This window comes from Taudactylus pleione, unplaced genomic scaffold (assembly GCF_031769625.1).
Source record: "Taudactylus pleione unplaced genomic scaffold, aTauple2 ptg000389l, whole genome shotgun sequence".
Classification (NCBI taxonomy): Eukaryota; Metazoa; Chordata; class Amphibia; order Anura; family Myobatrachidae; genus Taudactylus; species Taudactylus pleione.
In genome coordinates, this window is record NW_028284790.1 from 3194172 (window position 1) to 3211224 (window position 17053).

Sequence of the window (17053 nt, forward strand, 5' to 3'; positions counted from 1 at the left end):
GACAGGAACGTGAAGGTGTAAATGATGTGGGACAGGAACGTGAAGGTGTAAATGATGTGGGACAGGTACGTGAAGGCGTAAATGATGTGGGACAGGTACGTGAAGGCATAAATGATGTGGGACAGGTACGTGAAGGTGTAAATGATGTGGGACAGGTATGTGAAGGTGTAAATGATGTGGGACAGGTATGTGGAGGTGTAAATGATGTGGGACAGGTATGTGAAGGTGTAAATAATGTGGGACAGGTATGTGAAGGTGTTGTATTGATTAGAGGGGTTTCTGAACTTGCAGATGGAAGCTAAAAGCGTTTATTCTGACATTTTACAAACTAGTAAAAAATAAAGCCAAAATCACTGTACAAGCATTTTCCCGTACCACAAAATGCTAGAACAACTAATTTTATGAAAAACACTTTCTTCCTATCATTTTTCAACCATTAAAAAAGTGCAAAAAACAGCCATTTGACACCATGTAAGACCCTCCAGAATTATTGTTCTGGCCGCTAACAGCCTTCTATATGGTTCTGCTATCTTAGTTGTCATATTTTTGGGGTTCAGGTCGGTTTTCCCACTTATTCACGCTCTTCTCCCAGTTCGCTTTTTGCACAAACGTTTTCGAAACATCGACGAGAGTAGAGCAAAGTGTGGAAATTTTATGAAACAATCTTGCATCTGATTGAATTTGCCCCTATGAATATCGACTTACTGACTGCATACCCAATGAAGCATATACTCCAGAACTCTGGACTGTCCTGGCTGAATAATATGAAGTATACACCAAAAGGTAAGAACCTAATTTCGACTATGCATACATTATATGTTCAGAAGTGTGAGAACTCACATTTGTGTGTAATAAATACAAATTTACACAATGCATTAAACATTTATTGGCACCAAAATTAAGTAACTAAATAGAATAATAGTAATACTATGAATACTACTTATAATAAACAATAAAATATCTAGTGACTTGGATACATACCACCATTGCCATGCCAGTGCTATAAACACCAGGATGTTTAATTACACAGTCTGACGACTTCATCATACATTTGGTTTTTCCTGTAATAAATAATATAGTTAATATTTGCTTTTAAATATAGCAGAAAATAAAACACACAATATTAGAGCAGGAAATTCAGCATTTTCTAAAGAAAGTGTATGGTAGGTTTCCCAATATGGTAGTTTCCATACTAATAATTTCTTGTTAGATCCTCACACTGCTAAACTAAGTATAAAGTGTATGATCACTTACCGCAGTGGGCACACATCGCCGTAACTAGGGTGGTGCGGCCGGTGCGCCTGCACAGAGCGCACATGCCCTGTGGGCGGAACTAGTCGCCTTCACTCGTGATAACAGCAATGTACCGCCCGCTACAATGTGTAATAGTAGCGGTGTGCCTGGCTCTTGATCTGCCAGGCGCACCGCTACGAATACACATTTCAGCGGGCAGCCCTGCAGCAGCCTTTACCCTGTGGTCCGCCCCCTCCCCATCTGCTGTAGTCAGTGCTAGTGAGTGTCTTCTGGAAGGGGCTGGGTTGGGAGAGACCTAATCCAGTCCCAGAGTGCCCTGCGGCGGCTGAGCCGCCTTTGCCCTGGTGCTGTGGTCATGCCTGCAACTGCTAGTGCCGGACACAGACTGTGGCTTCCCCGCGGCTCCCACAGTGACGCTTTGAGGAGCTTAGTAATACAGGTAAGTGTGCTGTATTGTACTGGATTTATACCAGCTGGCATAATGTGTAAGGGGAGGGGGCAGGGGGGGATTTGTACTGGCTGGCATAATGAGTAAGGGGAGGGGGGATTTGTACTGGCTGGCATAATGTGAAAGGGGGGGCAGGGGGGCATTTGCGCTGTGTGGCATAATGTGTAAGGGTAGGGGGGATTTGCACTGTGTGGCATAATGTGTAAGGGTAGGGGGGGATTTGCACTGTGTGGCATAATGTGTAAGGGTAGGGGGGGATTTGCACTGTGTGGCATAAGGTGTAAGGGTAGGGGCAGGGGGGGGGATTTGCACTGTGTGGCATAATGTGTAAAAGAAGGGGGCAGGGGGCATTTGCACTCTGTGGCATAATGTGTAAGGGGCATGGGAGATTTGCACTGTGTGGCATAAGGTGTAAGGGTAGGGAGGATTTGCACTGTGTGGCATAATGTGTAAAAGAAGGGGGCAGGGGGCATTTGCACTCTGTGGCATAATGTGTAAGGGTAAGGGGCATGGGAGATTTGCACTGTGCGGCATAATGTGTATTGAGCATTACTGCTCAAGTGAAGTGAAGTTTTCAGCCTCCTAGGATGCAAGGGGGTCCCCCTCCTATACCCCGCCCCCGAGCCAAGGCATCTCAGTTACGTACCAAGCCATAGGCCGGAGGAGGAGAAGGAAGAGAGAGAAGAAAGATCTGGACAAACACAAGAATCACATTCTCACCAGAGGGAGACCTGTGCTGCAGAGTAAAGCCCATCTGCAGCACAGGTGCATCAGGGTCCATAGTGTATCCACAGGATACCTTGGGGATGTCCCAAAGCAGTATACTTTAAGGGTGAGAACGCTCCTGTGCTGAAAGGCGAATCCGCCGCCCAAAGGAAGCATCCTGAGAGGCAAAGGTGTCAAACGCGTAATACCTCACAAAGGTGTGGACAGAGGGCCACGTGGCCGCCTTGCAGATCTGGACTGCAGATGCACCACGTCGAGCTGCCCATGAAGGACCCACAGACCTAGTGATATGTGGCCTCACAGAAGAAGGAACCGGAAGGCCTTCATGAAGATAAGCTTCTGAAATAGCCATACGAATCCAACCTGCCAAAGTTTGCTTTGAAGCAGGCCAACCCTTTTTACGGAAGCCACAAAAGGACAAACAAGGCGTCCGACTTCCTAAAAGAAGAAGTGCGGTCAATATAAATCTTTAAGGTGAGTTAAAAGCCGGCACAACGATTTCCTCGTTGATGTGGAAACTTGAAACAACTTTGGGAAGGAATCCAGGACGAGTGCGCAGCACCGCCCTGTTCCTATGAAAAATCAGAAAAGGGGGTCTACAGGAGAGAGCCCCTAAGTCAGAAACACGTCTGGCCGAAGCAATGGCCAGAAGGAATATTGTTTTAGCTGTCAGCCATTTAAGGTCCACTGAGCCCAGTGGTTCAAACGGCGGTCCCTGGAGAGCCCTCAGGACCACAGCTAAATCCCAAGGCGCCACCGGTGGAACAAAAGGTGGCTGAAAGCGAATTACACTTTGCATAAAGGTGCGCACATCAGGGAGCGCAGCAATCCTACGATGGAACCAGACTGACAGGGCAGACACCTGCACCTTCAGAGAAGCAAGGCGGAGCCCATGGTCTAGCCCCGCCTGTAGGAAAGCTAACACTCTAGACAGGCGGAACTCCCGAGGGGCATAACCTCTCGGTCGACACCCTTGCAGACGATGGTTTCCGAGCTTTTAGCATGGTTTGCACCACAGAGCTGGAAAACCCCCTAGACCTTAACATGGCCGTCTCAACAGCCACGCCGTCAAAGACAGCCGATCCAGGTCCGGGTGAAGACAAGGACCCTGTGATAGCAGGTCCGGTCGTAGCGGCAACCGCAGAGGAATGTCCACGGACAGACTCTGAAGGTCTGAGAACCAGTGCCGCCTGGGCTACTCGGGAGCTATCAACAGGTTACCTTCCTATTTGAATTTCCGGATTACTTGCGGAAAAAGGGAAAACGGGGGAAAGAGATAAGCAAACCGGAACGTCCACTGGACGGACAGAGCATCCACCAGAGATGCCTTTTCGTCTCTTGTTCGAGACCAGTACACCGGCAACTTTTTGTTGTGCCGTGACGCCATGAGGTCTATCTCTGGAAGACCCCACCTGTCCACCAGAAGTTGAAAGACGTCCTGGTGCAGAGACCATTCCCCCTGATGTACGTCCTGGCGACTGAGAAAATCCGCTTCCCAGTTGAGGACTCCCGGGATGAATACTGCTGATATGGCCGGGAGATTGCGCTCCGCCCAGACCAGGATGCGTGACACCTCTACGAGTGCCGCCCGACTTCGGTTTCCTCCTTGTCGATTTATGTAGGCCACGGTGGTAGCGTTGTCCGACTGGACCTGCACGGGGTGACCTTGGAGAACCCGATGTGCCTGCTGGAGAGCATTGAAAACCGCGCGGAGTTCCAAGATGTTTATTGGAAGCTCCTTTTCTGCCGGAGTCCACCTGCCCTGGAACAAGTGTGGACAGCTTCCCAGCCCCGAAGACTGGCGTCCGTTGTTAACAGGACCCAGTTCGCCACCCAAAATGGATGACCCTTGTTGAGGTGAGTCGTCTGCAACCACCAGGCTAGAGACAGGCGAACCTTCGGAGTGAGCACCATCGTCTGGGACTTAGACTGAGGCAGACCATTCCATTTGGACAGGATCAATTGCTGCAGAGGTCTGGAGTGAAACTGGGCATATTCCACCATGTCGAATACTGACACCATGGAGCCCAACAACCTCATCGCCGAGTGTAGAGACACTCGGCGACACTGTAGACAACAGCGCACCCGCAACTGCAAGGCAGAGATCTTTTCCCCCCGTCACAAAGATCCGTTGCTGTCTGGAGTCCAACAAGGCTCCGAGGTGCAGAATCCTCTGAGACGGGATCAGGGTGGACTTTTGCCAGTTTATCAACCAGCCGTGACGTTGCAGTACTGCAATCGTCAGGTCCAAATGGCGTAGAAGGAGCTCTGGAGATCCTGCCACCAACAGAAGGTCGTCCAGATACAGCAACATGCGGACTTCCTGCATCCGCAGGTAAGCCGCCATGACCTTGGTGAACACTCGTGGTGCTGTCGCCAGGCCAAAAGGTAACGCCCGGAACTGGAAGTGATAGTTGCGGATTGCAAACCTGAGGAACTGCTGATGGCGCAAAAGAATAGGGACATGCAGGTAAGCGTCCTATATGTCCAAAGACACCATGTAATCCCCAGGTTCCAGCGCCAGAATGATGGACCGTAGGGTCTCCATCCGAAACCGAGGCACCCTCAAGGACTTGTTGAGGGCCTTGAGGTTGAGTATAGGACGGTACGACCCATTGGGTTTCTGCACCAAAAATAGATTGGAATAGAAACACTGGCCCCTCAGGGAGAATGGAACAGGCACTATAACTCCAGCCTGGAGCATAGTGTGCAAAACCGTCCGCAGTTCCAAGGCTTTGTTCCGGTCTGATGGAAGGCCTGTGGTGAAGAATCGGGATGGGGGCCTGTGCCGAAAGGAGAGGGCATACCCGTGAGAAACCACCTCGTAAACCCAATTGTCTGTAGTGGTTATCGACCAACACTGGGCAAACTGCAGCAGGCGGCCTCCCACTTTGGGATCCCCCAAAGGGAGGCCCGGACCGTCAGGCCGCAGGTTTGTCATCTGACGTAGGGGCCGGACGTCTGGTACTCCAGGCCTGTTTCCTGGGCTTGGTCGATTTCTTGGGCCCAGCCTGTCGGGGAAAAGACTGTGCTTTAGGCCTACCCTGGGCCCTGTAATGCCGAAAGGACGATGTACCCGAACTTGAAGGGACCGCAGTAGACGGGAGACATGCAGATTTGGCTGCTGCCAGCGTAGCTACAATTTTGTCCAGATCCGGACCAAATAAGACTTCTCCATTAAAAGCCCTTTTTGGAATCAGCATCGGCTTTCCAAGATCGCAACCATAAGGTGCGACGAGCAGCAACAGCTGCAGAAGAAATCCTAGAGGTGAGGATACTGATATCCAAGGCCGCTTCATTTATGTAAGTGGCCGAATCCCGGAGATTTCCCACCAACTCGGCCTGTTCAGCCAAACAGTCGGAATCCCAAGACGCCTCCAAACTATCAGCCCAGGGCTCCATAGCTCTGGCTACCCAACACACGGCGTGTCACGTGAGAATCCACCTGTGGAGGGGATTCCCACTTAGAAAAATAATTGTCAGCTAAAGGATAAGCCACGGCTTAACGCCTCTGAGGCTGATACCGTTTTCCGGGATGTTTCCACGCCTCCTCTAAATGGTCTACTAACTGACCCGAAAGAGGAAACACTGTGGCGTCACCCTTAATATCCTTGAAAAAGGCATATTTGGACTTGGACAGCGGAGGATCATCATCCTCAATGACTAAAGCCGTACGGACTGCCCGAATAAGGCCAGGAATATAAACCTTTGACTTAGCGTCCGACTCTTTAGTACGGAGAGGTTCTTGGTCAGATAGATCCAGAATCTCCCCATCATCGAACGTCACGTCGTCATCCTCATAATGAGCAGACAGACGCCACAGGCCGTTTATGCGGCCGCAACACAGACTCCCCTTGTAACACTTCCGACAAATGCTGTACTGAATTTGTCAGTGAATTAACCCACGCAGGCTCCTGGGAAACCTGGGGAAGGGAAATAGGGAGACTGTGGGGTACCATCAGTTGTCTCGGGAACCCCTGCATGGGTGACGACACCACTGACTGCTGGGACAATCCCATCTGGGAAAACGCAGGTGGCGGAGCTAACTGGCCCACTAGGGCTGTAAGCGCCTTAGCGAAACAAGCCCAGGGAGGTTCCTGTACCGGAGCAGTGACAGTAATTGGCCGCGCCAATAAATAACACTGCAGACATAACTCCTCCGCGTTACCCTCCCCCTCCGCTATTGGTACATTGCACTTAGTACACAAGCTGGAGAGGAAATTCACTCTCAGACATGATGATAAGTATGTGACCCCTCTCACTGATACTCGTTAGTATAGTGGGAGAACCGCCCTGCAATCACCGCACCGCAAGGGCTTTAGCAGAGTAAGAGCAGGGACAGTAAAATGGCTGACAGTAGAAAGTGAAATTACAGGCAGCAGACGCTAGCAGAAGTCACATACCACGCAGAAGAAATCAATCCCTGCACTATCAGCGCTGTTTCTCAACTACAAAGATTCTGGTAGGACACAGCGCTGCATACACAGACCTGCAGTCAATGGAGGAGAGGTATGCCGGGGGACCCAGACCGCGATGCCACCGATCAGCAGCTCTAGCAGCGTTCACCATACAAAGATGGCCACCGAGGAGCAGAGAGGAGGCCGGCTTAGGGGAGGAGCGCTGCCACAGGGCCAGTCGGCAGTGCAGAGAGGGCTGTGTGCAGCGGGGGAGGCGCCGGCTGTATACAGGGAAGGCGCGCTCCCCTGGTATGCAATTAACCCCTGGGACGCCGCAGCGCTTGCAGCTCAGCTGCGGCCCGCTGCCCCAGGGAGGTAGTGGAAGCGCAGGATAGTACCTGGCTCCACGCTGCAGCCAGTCCCCAGGGAGGCCCCTGCCTGAGGACTGTGAACCATGTGCTCAGCAGGGACACACCGCGGGACCCCCGCTGCTTACCTGCTCCCCTTGGATCCGGCCATGGTCCGAAGCATCTGGGGTCACCGCTAGCCGTGACCCCAGATACTTACCAGCATCCCCGGATCAGTACCGGCGTTCTGGTACCGGCGAGGTGTAGGGGAGACGGCATGGACGTCAGCAGTGACTGTCCATGCTGTACTCCCAGATGTGCAGCCACAGCTGCCTTGAAGAAAACTTCAGGGGCTATTCTTAGCCCCCCTCTAAACATGTGCTCCGACTCAGAGCTGGGCACCAACGAAACTGAGATGTCTTGGCTCGGGGGCGGGGTATAGGAAGGGGACCCTAGTGCATTCTGGGAGGCTGCAAACTTAACTCTATGGTGCCGATGCCTGACGTCATCACCTATACCCCAAGGTACCCTGTGGATACCCTATGGACCCTGATGTAGAAATAGTGCATATATTCCGCATAGCTTTACAGAGAATATTTTGGCCATTCACATCAGTTCCTGCCCCAGTGGAACTTACAATCTATGTCCCCTATCACATGCACACACTAAAGCTGGGTACACACTTTTTCGATTGCAGGCTGATTGGGTAAAACTGTCCCGATCAGCCGTGGAGTCTGTCCCCAGTGTGACCCAGTCAGCTGCGTACACACTGTGCAGTGTGTATGGGCTTCTATGGGATCAGGAGGTCAAACCGATAAATATTAAACCGTACATAAGATGCGACCACCCGATCCAGACCATTGCAGGAGCATTAAAAGCAGTTTATCGGCTAATGCTCCTGCATCGGACAGCGTACATACCTATAAAATCCAACGGGCGTTCTATCGATATTGGATTAAACAGCCCGATGATTGTATAGGGATGTACCCAGTTTAACTAGGGGTTAATTTTTGTTGGAGCCAATTAACCAACAAGTATATTTTTGGAGTGTGGGAGGAAACCGGGACACCCAGAGGAAACCCATGCAAGCACAGGGAGAATATACAAACTCCACACAGTTAGGGCCTTAGTGGGAATCAAACCCATGACCTCAATGCTGCGGCGCAGCAGTGCCAACCATTACACCGTCTGTGTTGCCCAACCTATAGATGCAAAGCTTCTACCCAACCTACAGAAGGCATACCCTAGGCATCGTGTTAAGCCAAATCAAAACTTTTCCTCTAACAATGTATAAAAAAAAAATCGCAAAAAACTGGGTTTTATTTTATAAATATTCATTGCAAATGTAATTTTTATTTAATATATTTGAAATAAACAGAAAAGCTCATTTATATTTTGATCATTCCTTGTTAGATCCTCACACACCTAAGACAAGTATAAAGTGTATGATCACTTACCGCAGTGGGCACACATTGGCAGCTTCTGTACAGAACTGCAGAAATAGCAAAAAGCTCTGTTTTTCTGCCGCCTTCATTTCACACATAAAAGAGAAACAAACATTTCACAGCTTTAAAATATTATTGACAAGCTGTCTGGGAAACAATAACAAAAAACATCTAACATACCTTTGGCATTTATCACATTCCTATAAAAACAAAGAGAAAACAGAGTAAGCATTTACATGACAAACTCCCAGCAGTGTTTACTTAAGCTGTACTTTATGTTTCAGGAAAATAATGGTTCCCACATTGAAGATTAATTTATCTGCTTACTAGGCAACTATATACCCCCCCCCCCCCCCTCCCCGTCAATGTAAGACAAATTAAATGTACAGTTGCCTCCTAAATTATTCCTTGTGTCAGAGTTCTATCTTTTTACACCAGCTTATAACGAGTACTCAGAGGACACATGTGCCATTATGGCAGTCAAGGGAACAATAGGTATGAAGACTGCAAAGTATCAATTATATTTCCTTCCAGTATGCGTCATAAAAAGGAGAAAGACAAAAAGAAAAAAAAAAAGAAAAAAATAGAAGAGGGACAAGACCAGGGATCGATTCAATTTCTATTGGAGAAATTACTTGTTCTTTCTCCATTCCTTTTTAGTGCAGAAATGTTGATTAGCTTGTGACTGAACCACCAGCATACAGTTACTTGACAAATTAAAAACATAAGGAAGTTAGGCTTAAATAAAGCATACACCAGTGATTATTAGAAACTTCAACAGAAAGATAATAAATACTTCAAAAGCAACTAATAAATAAATATATATATATATATATATATATATATATATATATATATATTAAAGTTTTAAAGTAATAAAATACTTCATAAGAAAACAAGAGATATGGTAAGAACTTACCTTTGTTATCTCTGTTTCTACGAAGTCCACAGGGTTGACCTTGGGAGTATAGGTTGGGGAACCAAATCCGGGCACCACACAGTTAAAGCTTTCAGCTCCCAGGATGCACTGGGTCCACTCTCCCTATAACCCCGCCCCCCAGCCAGAGGCACCTCAGTTTGTAAGTAGCCAAAGGCCGGAGGAGGAGAGAAAAAGAGAGAAAACTGGAACACTCAAGAACCATACTCACAGAAAAGGAGACGGGAAACCGGTGACCAGTAACACAGCCCATATGAAGCCAGGTGCGTCAGGGCGGGTGCCCTGTGGACCCTATGGACTTCGTAGAAACAGAGATAACAAAGGTAAGTTCTTACCATATCTCTTGTTTTCTACTTCAGGGTCCATAGGGGGTCCACAGGGTTGACCTTGGGGATGTCCCAAAGCAGTTCAACCAAGGGTGGGGACGCTCCTGTGCTGAGAGGAGAATCCGTCACCCAAAAGGAAGCATCCTGAGAGGTAAAGGAAAAGCAATGCCTAGAACCTTAAAAAGGTATGGACAGAAGACCACGTGGCCACCTAGTAAGGCAGAACAGCCGAGGTGCCACAGCGAGCCGGCCACACGGGATACACGGCCCAAGAAAAACAAACATCAACAACAGAAAGGCCTACCCATGGGTAAGCCCCTGAGGAAGACATATGAAGCCATCCAGCCAACATCTGATAATAGGCCGGCCATCCCTTCCTGTGAAAACCAGAAATCTTAGACAACAAATAAGGAGTCCGATTTTCCCTAAGGAACTTGAACGGATCACATAAATCCAAAGAGGCCGGACCGCAGTCAATGAGGCCACACCAGCCGAGAGGACCGGAGACCGAATGGCCGTACCCTAAGCTCCAGAATAATATGGAGCCTAAAAACCACTTTAGGAAGAAACACAGGTTGAGTGACATAATACCATCCAGAAGAAGAGGGAGCCACCTGAGAACGCTCCCAATTCCGACACTCACCTGGCGGATATAAACGCCATAAGAGAGAGAGAACCTAAGCAATAGACCATGTAGTGGCTATCACACCCAGTTGTTCCATTGACTGTGCCCGGAGGGAACGAAGAACCACTACTAACTCCCAAGGAGCCCCTAGGGGGGACAAATGGCGGCATACTCCAGAAAACACTCTGAAGGATGAACTGGATACCAGAGGGGAGCAATTCCACACCTAAACCATACTGACAGTGTAGAGATCCGCACTGTCAGGAAGGCTAGGCGGAGAGTGAGACCCAAGCCAGCTGGAAGGAATGCCAGAATATCTGGAAATTCTGAACGCCGGAGGATCGTAGCGACAGGTACAATACCATAAGAATTAAGCCTGCCAGAGTCTGTGGAAGGTCCCAGCAAAAGCTGATCTATGTGCTCTGATGACAAACCCAGGTAGGCCGTAGGACCCCCGTAGGGACGTAGCCAAAGACAAACGATCCAGGTCCAGGGCAACACAAGGACCCCGAGACAACAGGTCCGGATAGTGAAGCATCAGGAATGGAATATCGGAGGGGAAATTAAAAAAAAAACAAGTACCCCTGACATCTGGGGCAATCAGGAGCCACCAGCAGGAAAGCATCTCCGTCTAAAATGAAGCTTCCGAAGACCTGGAGGAAGAAAGGAGACCAGAGGACCCGGGTACACAAAGTGGAAGGACCACTTCACCGACAAAGTCACTGAAGGTAGCTTCAAAACCCCTAGTGCTGGACCGTAACACCGGTAGTGTGTGATAAAGTCAGAAGGCCATGAGGATCACCTCAGGGAGGCCCCCTCTGCTCACCAGGACACGAAACCTCTCTTGGAGAAGAGACTAGTCCCCGGGATGCACCTCGTGACGGCTGAGGAAGCCCGCTTCCCAATGTAGAGCTCCTAGACTGAACGCTGCAGAGATGGCCTGGAGGAAACCCTCGGCCTATGTCAGAATGTGAGACAATTCTGTCATTGCCACCCAACGAACAGTGTTGTCAAGATGGAAGCCACTATCGTAACACTGTCAGACTGACCCTATTGAGGTTTACCCTGAAATACGTGTAATGCCAGGGAAGGCCCAAGACAGCCTAAAGTTCCAACAAGTTAATTGGTAGGGCGGAATCGACAGACGTCCAACTGCACTGAAACAAATGCGAACCAGACACTGTTCGTAGCCAAAGAATACCCTGGACGAGATGGCCATAGCCACCCGGATAGAGACCGACTCGCCTCTGGAGAGAGCATAGTCGTATGAACAGTGATCCGACGGAGAAAACTCGTTCCACCTGGAGAGGAGCCAATTATGGAAAGGCCTGGAATAGAACTAAGCCCATTCCACCCATCCAAAGGCAGACACACTGGATATTTGACCACGCATCCCAGAGTGTACTGACATATGTCGACTACATAGACATCCGCATACTCCTAGTCAAGGAGTGGAGATCCCGTCTTATGCCAGAAGAATTCTCAGATTTCTGAGAATCCAGCAGGGCTCCCAGATGAAGAATACCCTGAGAGGGATGCAAGTAGGACTTTTTCCCCCGTTGATGAACATCTGCGCCGTGAAAAAGCCACGGTTATTCTGACCTGGCTGTAGAGTACCTCGGTCATCCTGCTAAGAGCAGGAGGCCGTCCAGATACTGGAGCAGTCGAATATACTGTCAGAAAATCCATAAAGCTGGTAAACCCCTGTGGGGCTGAGGACAGTCCCAAAAGGCAGAGTCTGAAAAATTGCAAGTGTTGCTGTGGGACAGCAAACCTGAGCCCATGCTAATGAGAGGTCTCTGTATGTACCCGTAGGCACGTGTCCCGCCTATCCAGGGATACCATGAAGTCCCCAGGATCCAAACATCGGATGATGGAGCATAGGAGTTTCCTCCTGAGCCCAGGTACCTTTAGAAACTGGTTCAGGGAATTGAAACAGAGAATAGGCCAAAGAGGACCATTCAGCTACTGCACCAGAAAGAACGCAGAACAACCAGTCCCTCGTTGAGATAGTGGGGATGGCCTGACTAGCTCTGCTTACCGCAAAAACTGTATAGCTTTCTGGATATGTAAGGCCCTGTTCGGGTCTGAAGAAGGACCCACGCACCACCACTTGTAAAGAGGCCGCCTGAGCAATGAGAGGGCGTACCCGTGAGAGAGTACCACTCCTACCTATGTAGCCGTGGCGACTCAACACTAGCAGTGGTCGCACTGAGAAAGTCAATAACTCACTCTGGAATCCCCCAGTTGTAGACCTGTCCCGTCAGGCTGTGAATTATCCTGAGGTTCAGAAGCAGGGTTGGCTGGAAGTCCAGGTCTGCTCGGTACTGGATATGGCGGCCCTTGTAAAGGCCGACAGCCTAAGAAGAAACAGGCCTTTAGGCTGACTCTGAGGACCGAAAGACGTAACAGATTTAGTCTGAGGCCCTGTAGTGGGAGTAGCTGAAGGCGGTAAACGTGTCGTTAGTAAAACTACCAATGTTACTTACAGTGGATACAGTCGCAGTCGGAACTCTGAAAGTTAGGAGACTGGTATCCAACCACATACGACAACTGCATACATAATGTGAGCGACCAAAGACATTTGAACCCCAGACGTGATGGCGTGGAAAAAATTTCACAAATGCATCAGCCCAGTATGCAATAGTAGCAACCAACCATGCTATAGCCATGGTAGGATGGGTAACAGCCCCTGAAAGCGAGTATACTGATTTCAGGCAGAGTTACCACCTACGGATCCGTAGAATCCGACCACGCAGGAATATAAGGTGTAGTAACGTCTGTAATCAGACGAGTTACATGCCAATCCCCCCCAGGAGGGGCTCGTGATGACCCTCAGGGAATTTGGGACCAGAAGCCAAATCGCTGTTGTATCCAGCGACAGCCAGAGTCCCGCCATGCGATCCACCTGCTGGTCAGAAACAGGGAACCCGAAGGCCCGTTAGACTGAGGGAGTAAGATACAGGTGCAGGATCAACATTCTCTCTAACCAGTATGGACCTGACTACCAGCCCCAAAGCATGGATAATAAAACCTGAAATAGGTTTCCCCCCGTGTAAGCGGGAAAGAACCCAAAACAGCATCCAGTCCACGGCAGAGCCAACTGGGAAGTAACCACAGGGCGTATACCACGCCATTTTGCGTTTCATAGAAAAACGACATCCACCCAGGGTGGCTGTTGTGGTAATCCCTGCAACAGGAATTCATGTACTGTGAAAACCTGTAAGGAGCGATAGTCTGTGTCACAGGGATAGAGTGCAAGAAACTGCGAGATACCCTGAGATGAAAAGGGCAGTATGGTGAAGTAACTCCAATTGAGTTACAACAAAGGGGGCCCCCTGCGATCCGCAATTGAGAGGATCCCAAGAAACAAACCGGCCAATGGGCTCGTGAAAGGGGCCGGCATCAGATGACGCCACATACAGAACCCTTTATGAGTCAAATCCTCCGCACTAACACCTGCAGCACATGACTTGCAGGATAGTAAAAATGGGTGCAGTATAACGCTCTTTCTCCTTGTCAGACCTATCTGACTAACCATCTTGGCGGAAATATCAAGCAGCGCTATACTGGTCCTGACAGATGCTAAAATTAGCTGCAGGGACCCATTTTCTGCGTATGCAACACACAGTTCTACCTAAAATATGGCAACGTGCAGCACGCAACAGTATGTGACAAACCTCACAAATATTAACGAGTATATACATGTGAGGTCTCAGAACCACCCTAAGTACAGCTGTATTAGGGCAGATTGTAAAGAAAAGGGATAGATATACACTGACAGGTGCGAATAAAAGAACAGACAGTCAGCACTAGCATAAGTCACATACCATGCAGAAATATATATTATATATATATATATATATATATATATATATATATATAATATATGAGATATGGTAAGAACTTACCCTTGTTATCTCTATTTCTACGAAGTCCATAGGGTTCCACAGGATACCTTGGGGTATAGGTGATGACGTCAGGCATCGGGCACCATAGAGTTAAGTTTTCAGCCTCCCAGGATGCACTAGGGTCCCCCTACTATACCCCGCCCCAAGGCATCTCAGTTTCGTACCAAGCCATAGGCCGGAGGAGGAGAAGGAAGAGAGAGAAAAAAGATCTGGACACACACAAGAATCACATTCTCACCAGAGGGAGACGGAAAACCGGTGACCAGAGCAAAGCCCATCTGCAGCACAGGTGCGACAGGGCGGGAGTCCTGTGGAACCCTATGGACTTCGTAGAAATAGAGATAACAAGGGTAAGTTCTTACCATATCTCTTGTTTTCTACTTCAGGGTCCATAGGGGTCCACAGGGTGACCTTGGGGATGTCCCAAAGCAGTCCAACTAAGGGCGGGGATGCTCCTGTGCTGATAGGAGAACCCGGCGCCCAAAGGATGCATCCTGAGAGGCAAAGGTGTCAAACGCATAGAACCTCAAAAAGGTCTGAATGGAAGACCAGGTGGCCGCCTTACAGAGCTGAACAGCAGAGGCGCCACGGCTAGCAGCCCAAGAAGGGCCCACAGACCGAGTGGAATGAGCCTTAACAGAGGCTGGAACAGGTAAACCCTCCTGCATATAAGCCTCAATAATAACAGAACAAAGCCAACGGGCTAGAGTCTGTTTGTTGGCAGGCCAATCCCTCTTGTGAAAACCAAAGAGGATAAACAAAGAATCCGACTTCCTCACAGAACTAGTCCGGTCCACATAAACCTGGAGTGCACGGACAACGTTTAAGGAAGCCTCCCCAGCCGAAAGATCAGGCGACTGAAAGGCTGGTACAACAATTTCCTGATTAATGTGGAACCTGGAAACCACCTTAGGCAGGAACTCAGGACGAGTGCGAAGCACCGCTCTGTCCTGATGAAAAATCAGAAAAGGGGGACGATAAGAAAGCGCCCCCAAATCTGAAACCCTCCTGGCAGAAGCAATTGCCAAGAGGAAAACAGTTTTAAGTGTTAGCCACTTGAGCTCCACTGACTCCAAGGGCTCAAAAGGCGGACCCTGTAAGGCCCGAAGAACCACCGCCAAATCCCACGGGGCCACAGGTGGCACAAAGGGAGGCTGGATTCTCAAAACTCCCTGGAAAAAGGTGTGTACGTCCGGCATAGCAGCGATCCTGCGCTGGAACCACACCGACAGAGCAGACACGTGCACCTTCAGCGAAGAAAGACGTAATCCTAAGTCCAAACCCGACTGAAGGAAAGCCAGAATACGCGAAACCCGGAACACCTGGGGATCATAGTTTCTGGCCTCGCACCACTGAAAGAAAGTGTGCCACACTCTGTGATAGATCCTCGCGGAAGCAGGCTTGCGCGCCATCAGCATGGTGGTAATAACGGAGCTAGAAAAGCCCTGAGACCTCAGGACGGCTGTCTCAAGAGCCACGCCGTCAAAGATAGTCGACCCAGATCCGGGTGAAGACAGGGCCCCTGAGACAACAGGTCCCGCCGTTGAGGTAGGAGGTACGGAGCGTCGATGGACAGGCTCCGCAGATCGGAGTACCACGGCCTTCTGGGCCACGCTGGGGCCACCAGGATCAGTGTGCCTCCGTCCTGTTTGAACTTGCGCAGGACCCGAGGCAGCAGAGATATCGGAGGGAACAAGTAAGCCAGTTGAAACAGCCATTTCACCGACAGCGTGTCTATCAGACTTGCGCCTGCGTCCCTTGTCCTTGACCCGTACACAGGCAGCTTGTGATTGTGATGGGACGCCATCAGGTCCAGCTCTGGCAGCCCCCACTTGTCCACGAGTAGTTGGAATACCTCTGGATGAAGCGACCATTCCCCGGGATGCACGTCGTAACGGCTGAGGAAGTCTGCCTCCCAATTGAGGACTCCTGGGATGAAAACTGCCGAGAGAGCTGGAAGATAGCGTTCCGCCCAAGCCAGGACGCGGGACACCTCCGACATCGCAGCTCGACTGCGAGTCCCTCCCTGGTGATTGATGTACGCCACCGTGGTGGCGTTGTCTGACTGCACCTGAACGGCCCTTCCGTGAAGAGCGGTGCCGGACAACTGCAGGGCTCTGTATACTGCCCGCAGTTCCAGGATGTTGATGGGAAGAAGCGCTTCCTCCGCCGACCAACGACCCTGAAGTGACAAGGAGCCTGTCACCGCCCCCCAACCCCGGAGACTGGCATCTGTCGTGAGCAGAACCCATTCCGGGATCCAAAAGGGGCTCCCCTCTAGGAGATGAGCCGTCTGCAGCCACCAGGCTAGGGACAGACGCACCTCCGAGGACAACACCAGCATCTGAGAGCGGATCCTGTGTGGCAATCCGTTCCATTCCGAAAGAATCAGCCCCTGCAGGGGCCTGGAATGGAACTGGGCAAACTCCACCATGTCGAATGCCGACACCATGGACCCCAAAACTCTCATCGCTGAGTGCACCGACACTCTGCCACTGCTCAGACAACTGTGAATCCGCAGCTGTAAGGAGGAGACCTTCTCTGGAGTCAGAAAAATCCGTTGCTGACGAGAGTCCAGCAGGGCCCCCAAATGAACCATCCGCTGTGATGGGATGAGGGAGGACTTCTTCCAGTTGA

At 50.1% G+C, this 17053-nt stretch overlaps 1 protein-coding gene across 2 annotated transcripts in view; it reads right to left on the minus strand.

The window, feature by feature from the left end:
• Positions 1 to 17053, minus strand: part of NOAZFP (nucleolar atypical zinc finger) — a 57281-nt gene that overhangs the window by 17736 nt on the left and 22492 nt on the right. For both annotated transcript variants that reach the window (XM_088445780.1, XM_088445781.1), the window contains exons 3-5: positions 8798 to 8817; positions 8630 to 8700; positions 982 to 1061 (exon numbers count right to left, since the gene is read on the minus strand). In XM_088445780.1, the coding sequence (XP_088301906.1) occupies positions 982 to 1061; positions 8630 to 8700; positions 8798 to 8817 (171 nt within the window). The remainder of the gene's footprint in view (positions 1 to 981; positions 1062 to 8629; positions 8701 to 8797; positions 8818 to 17053) is intronic.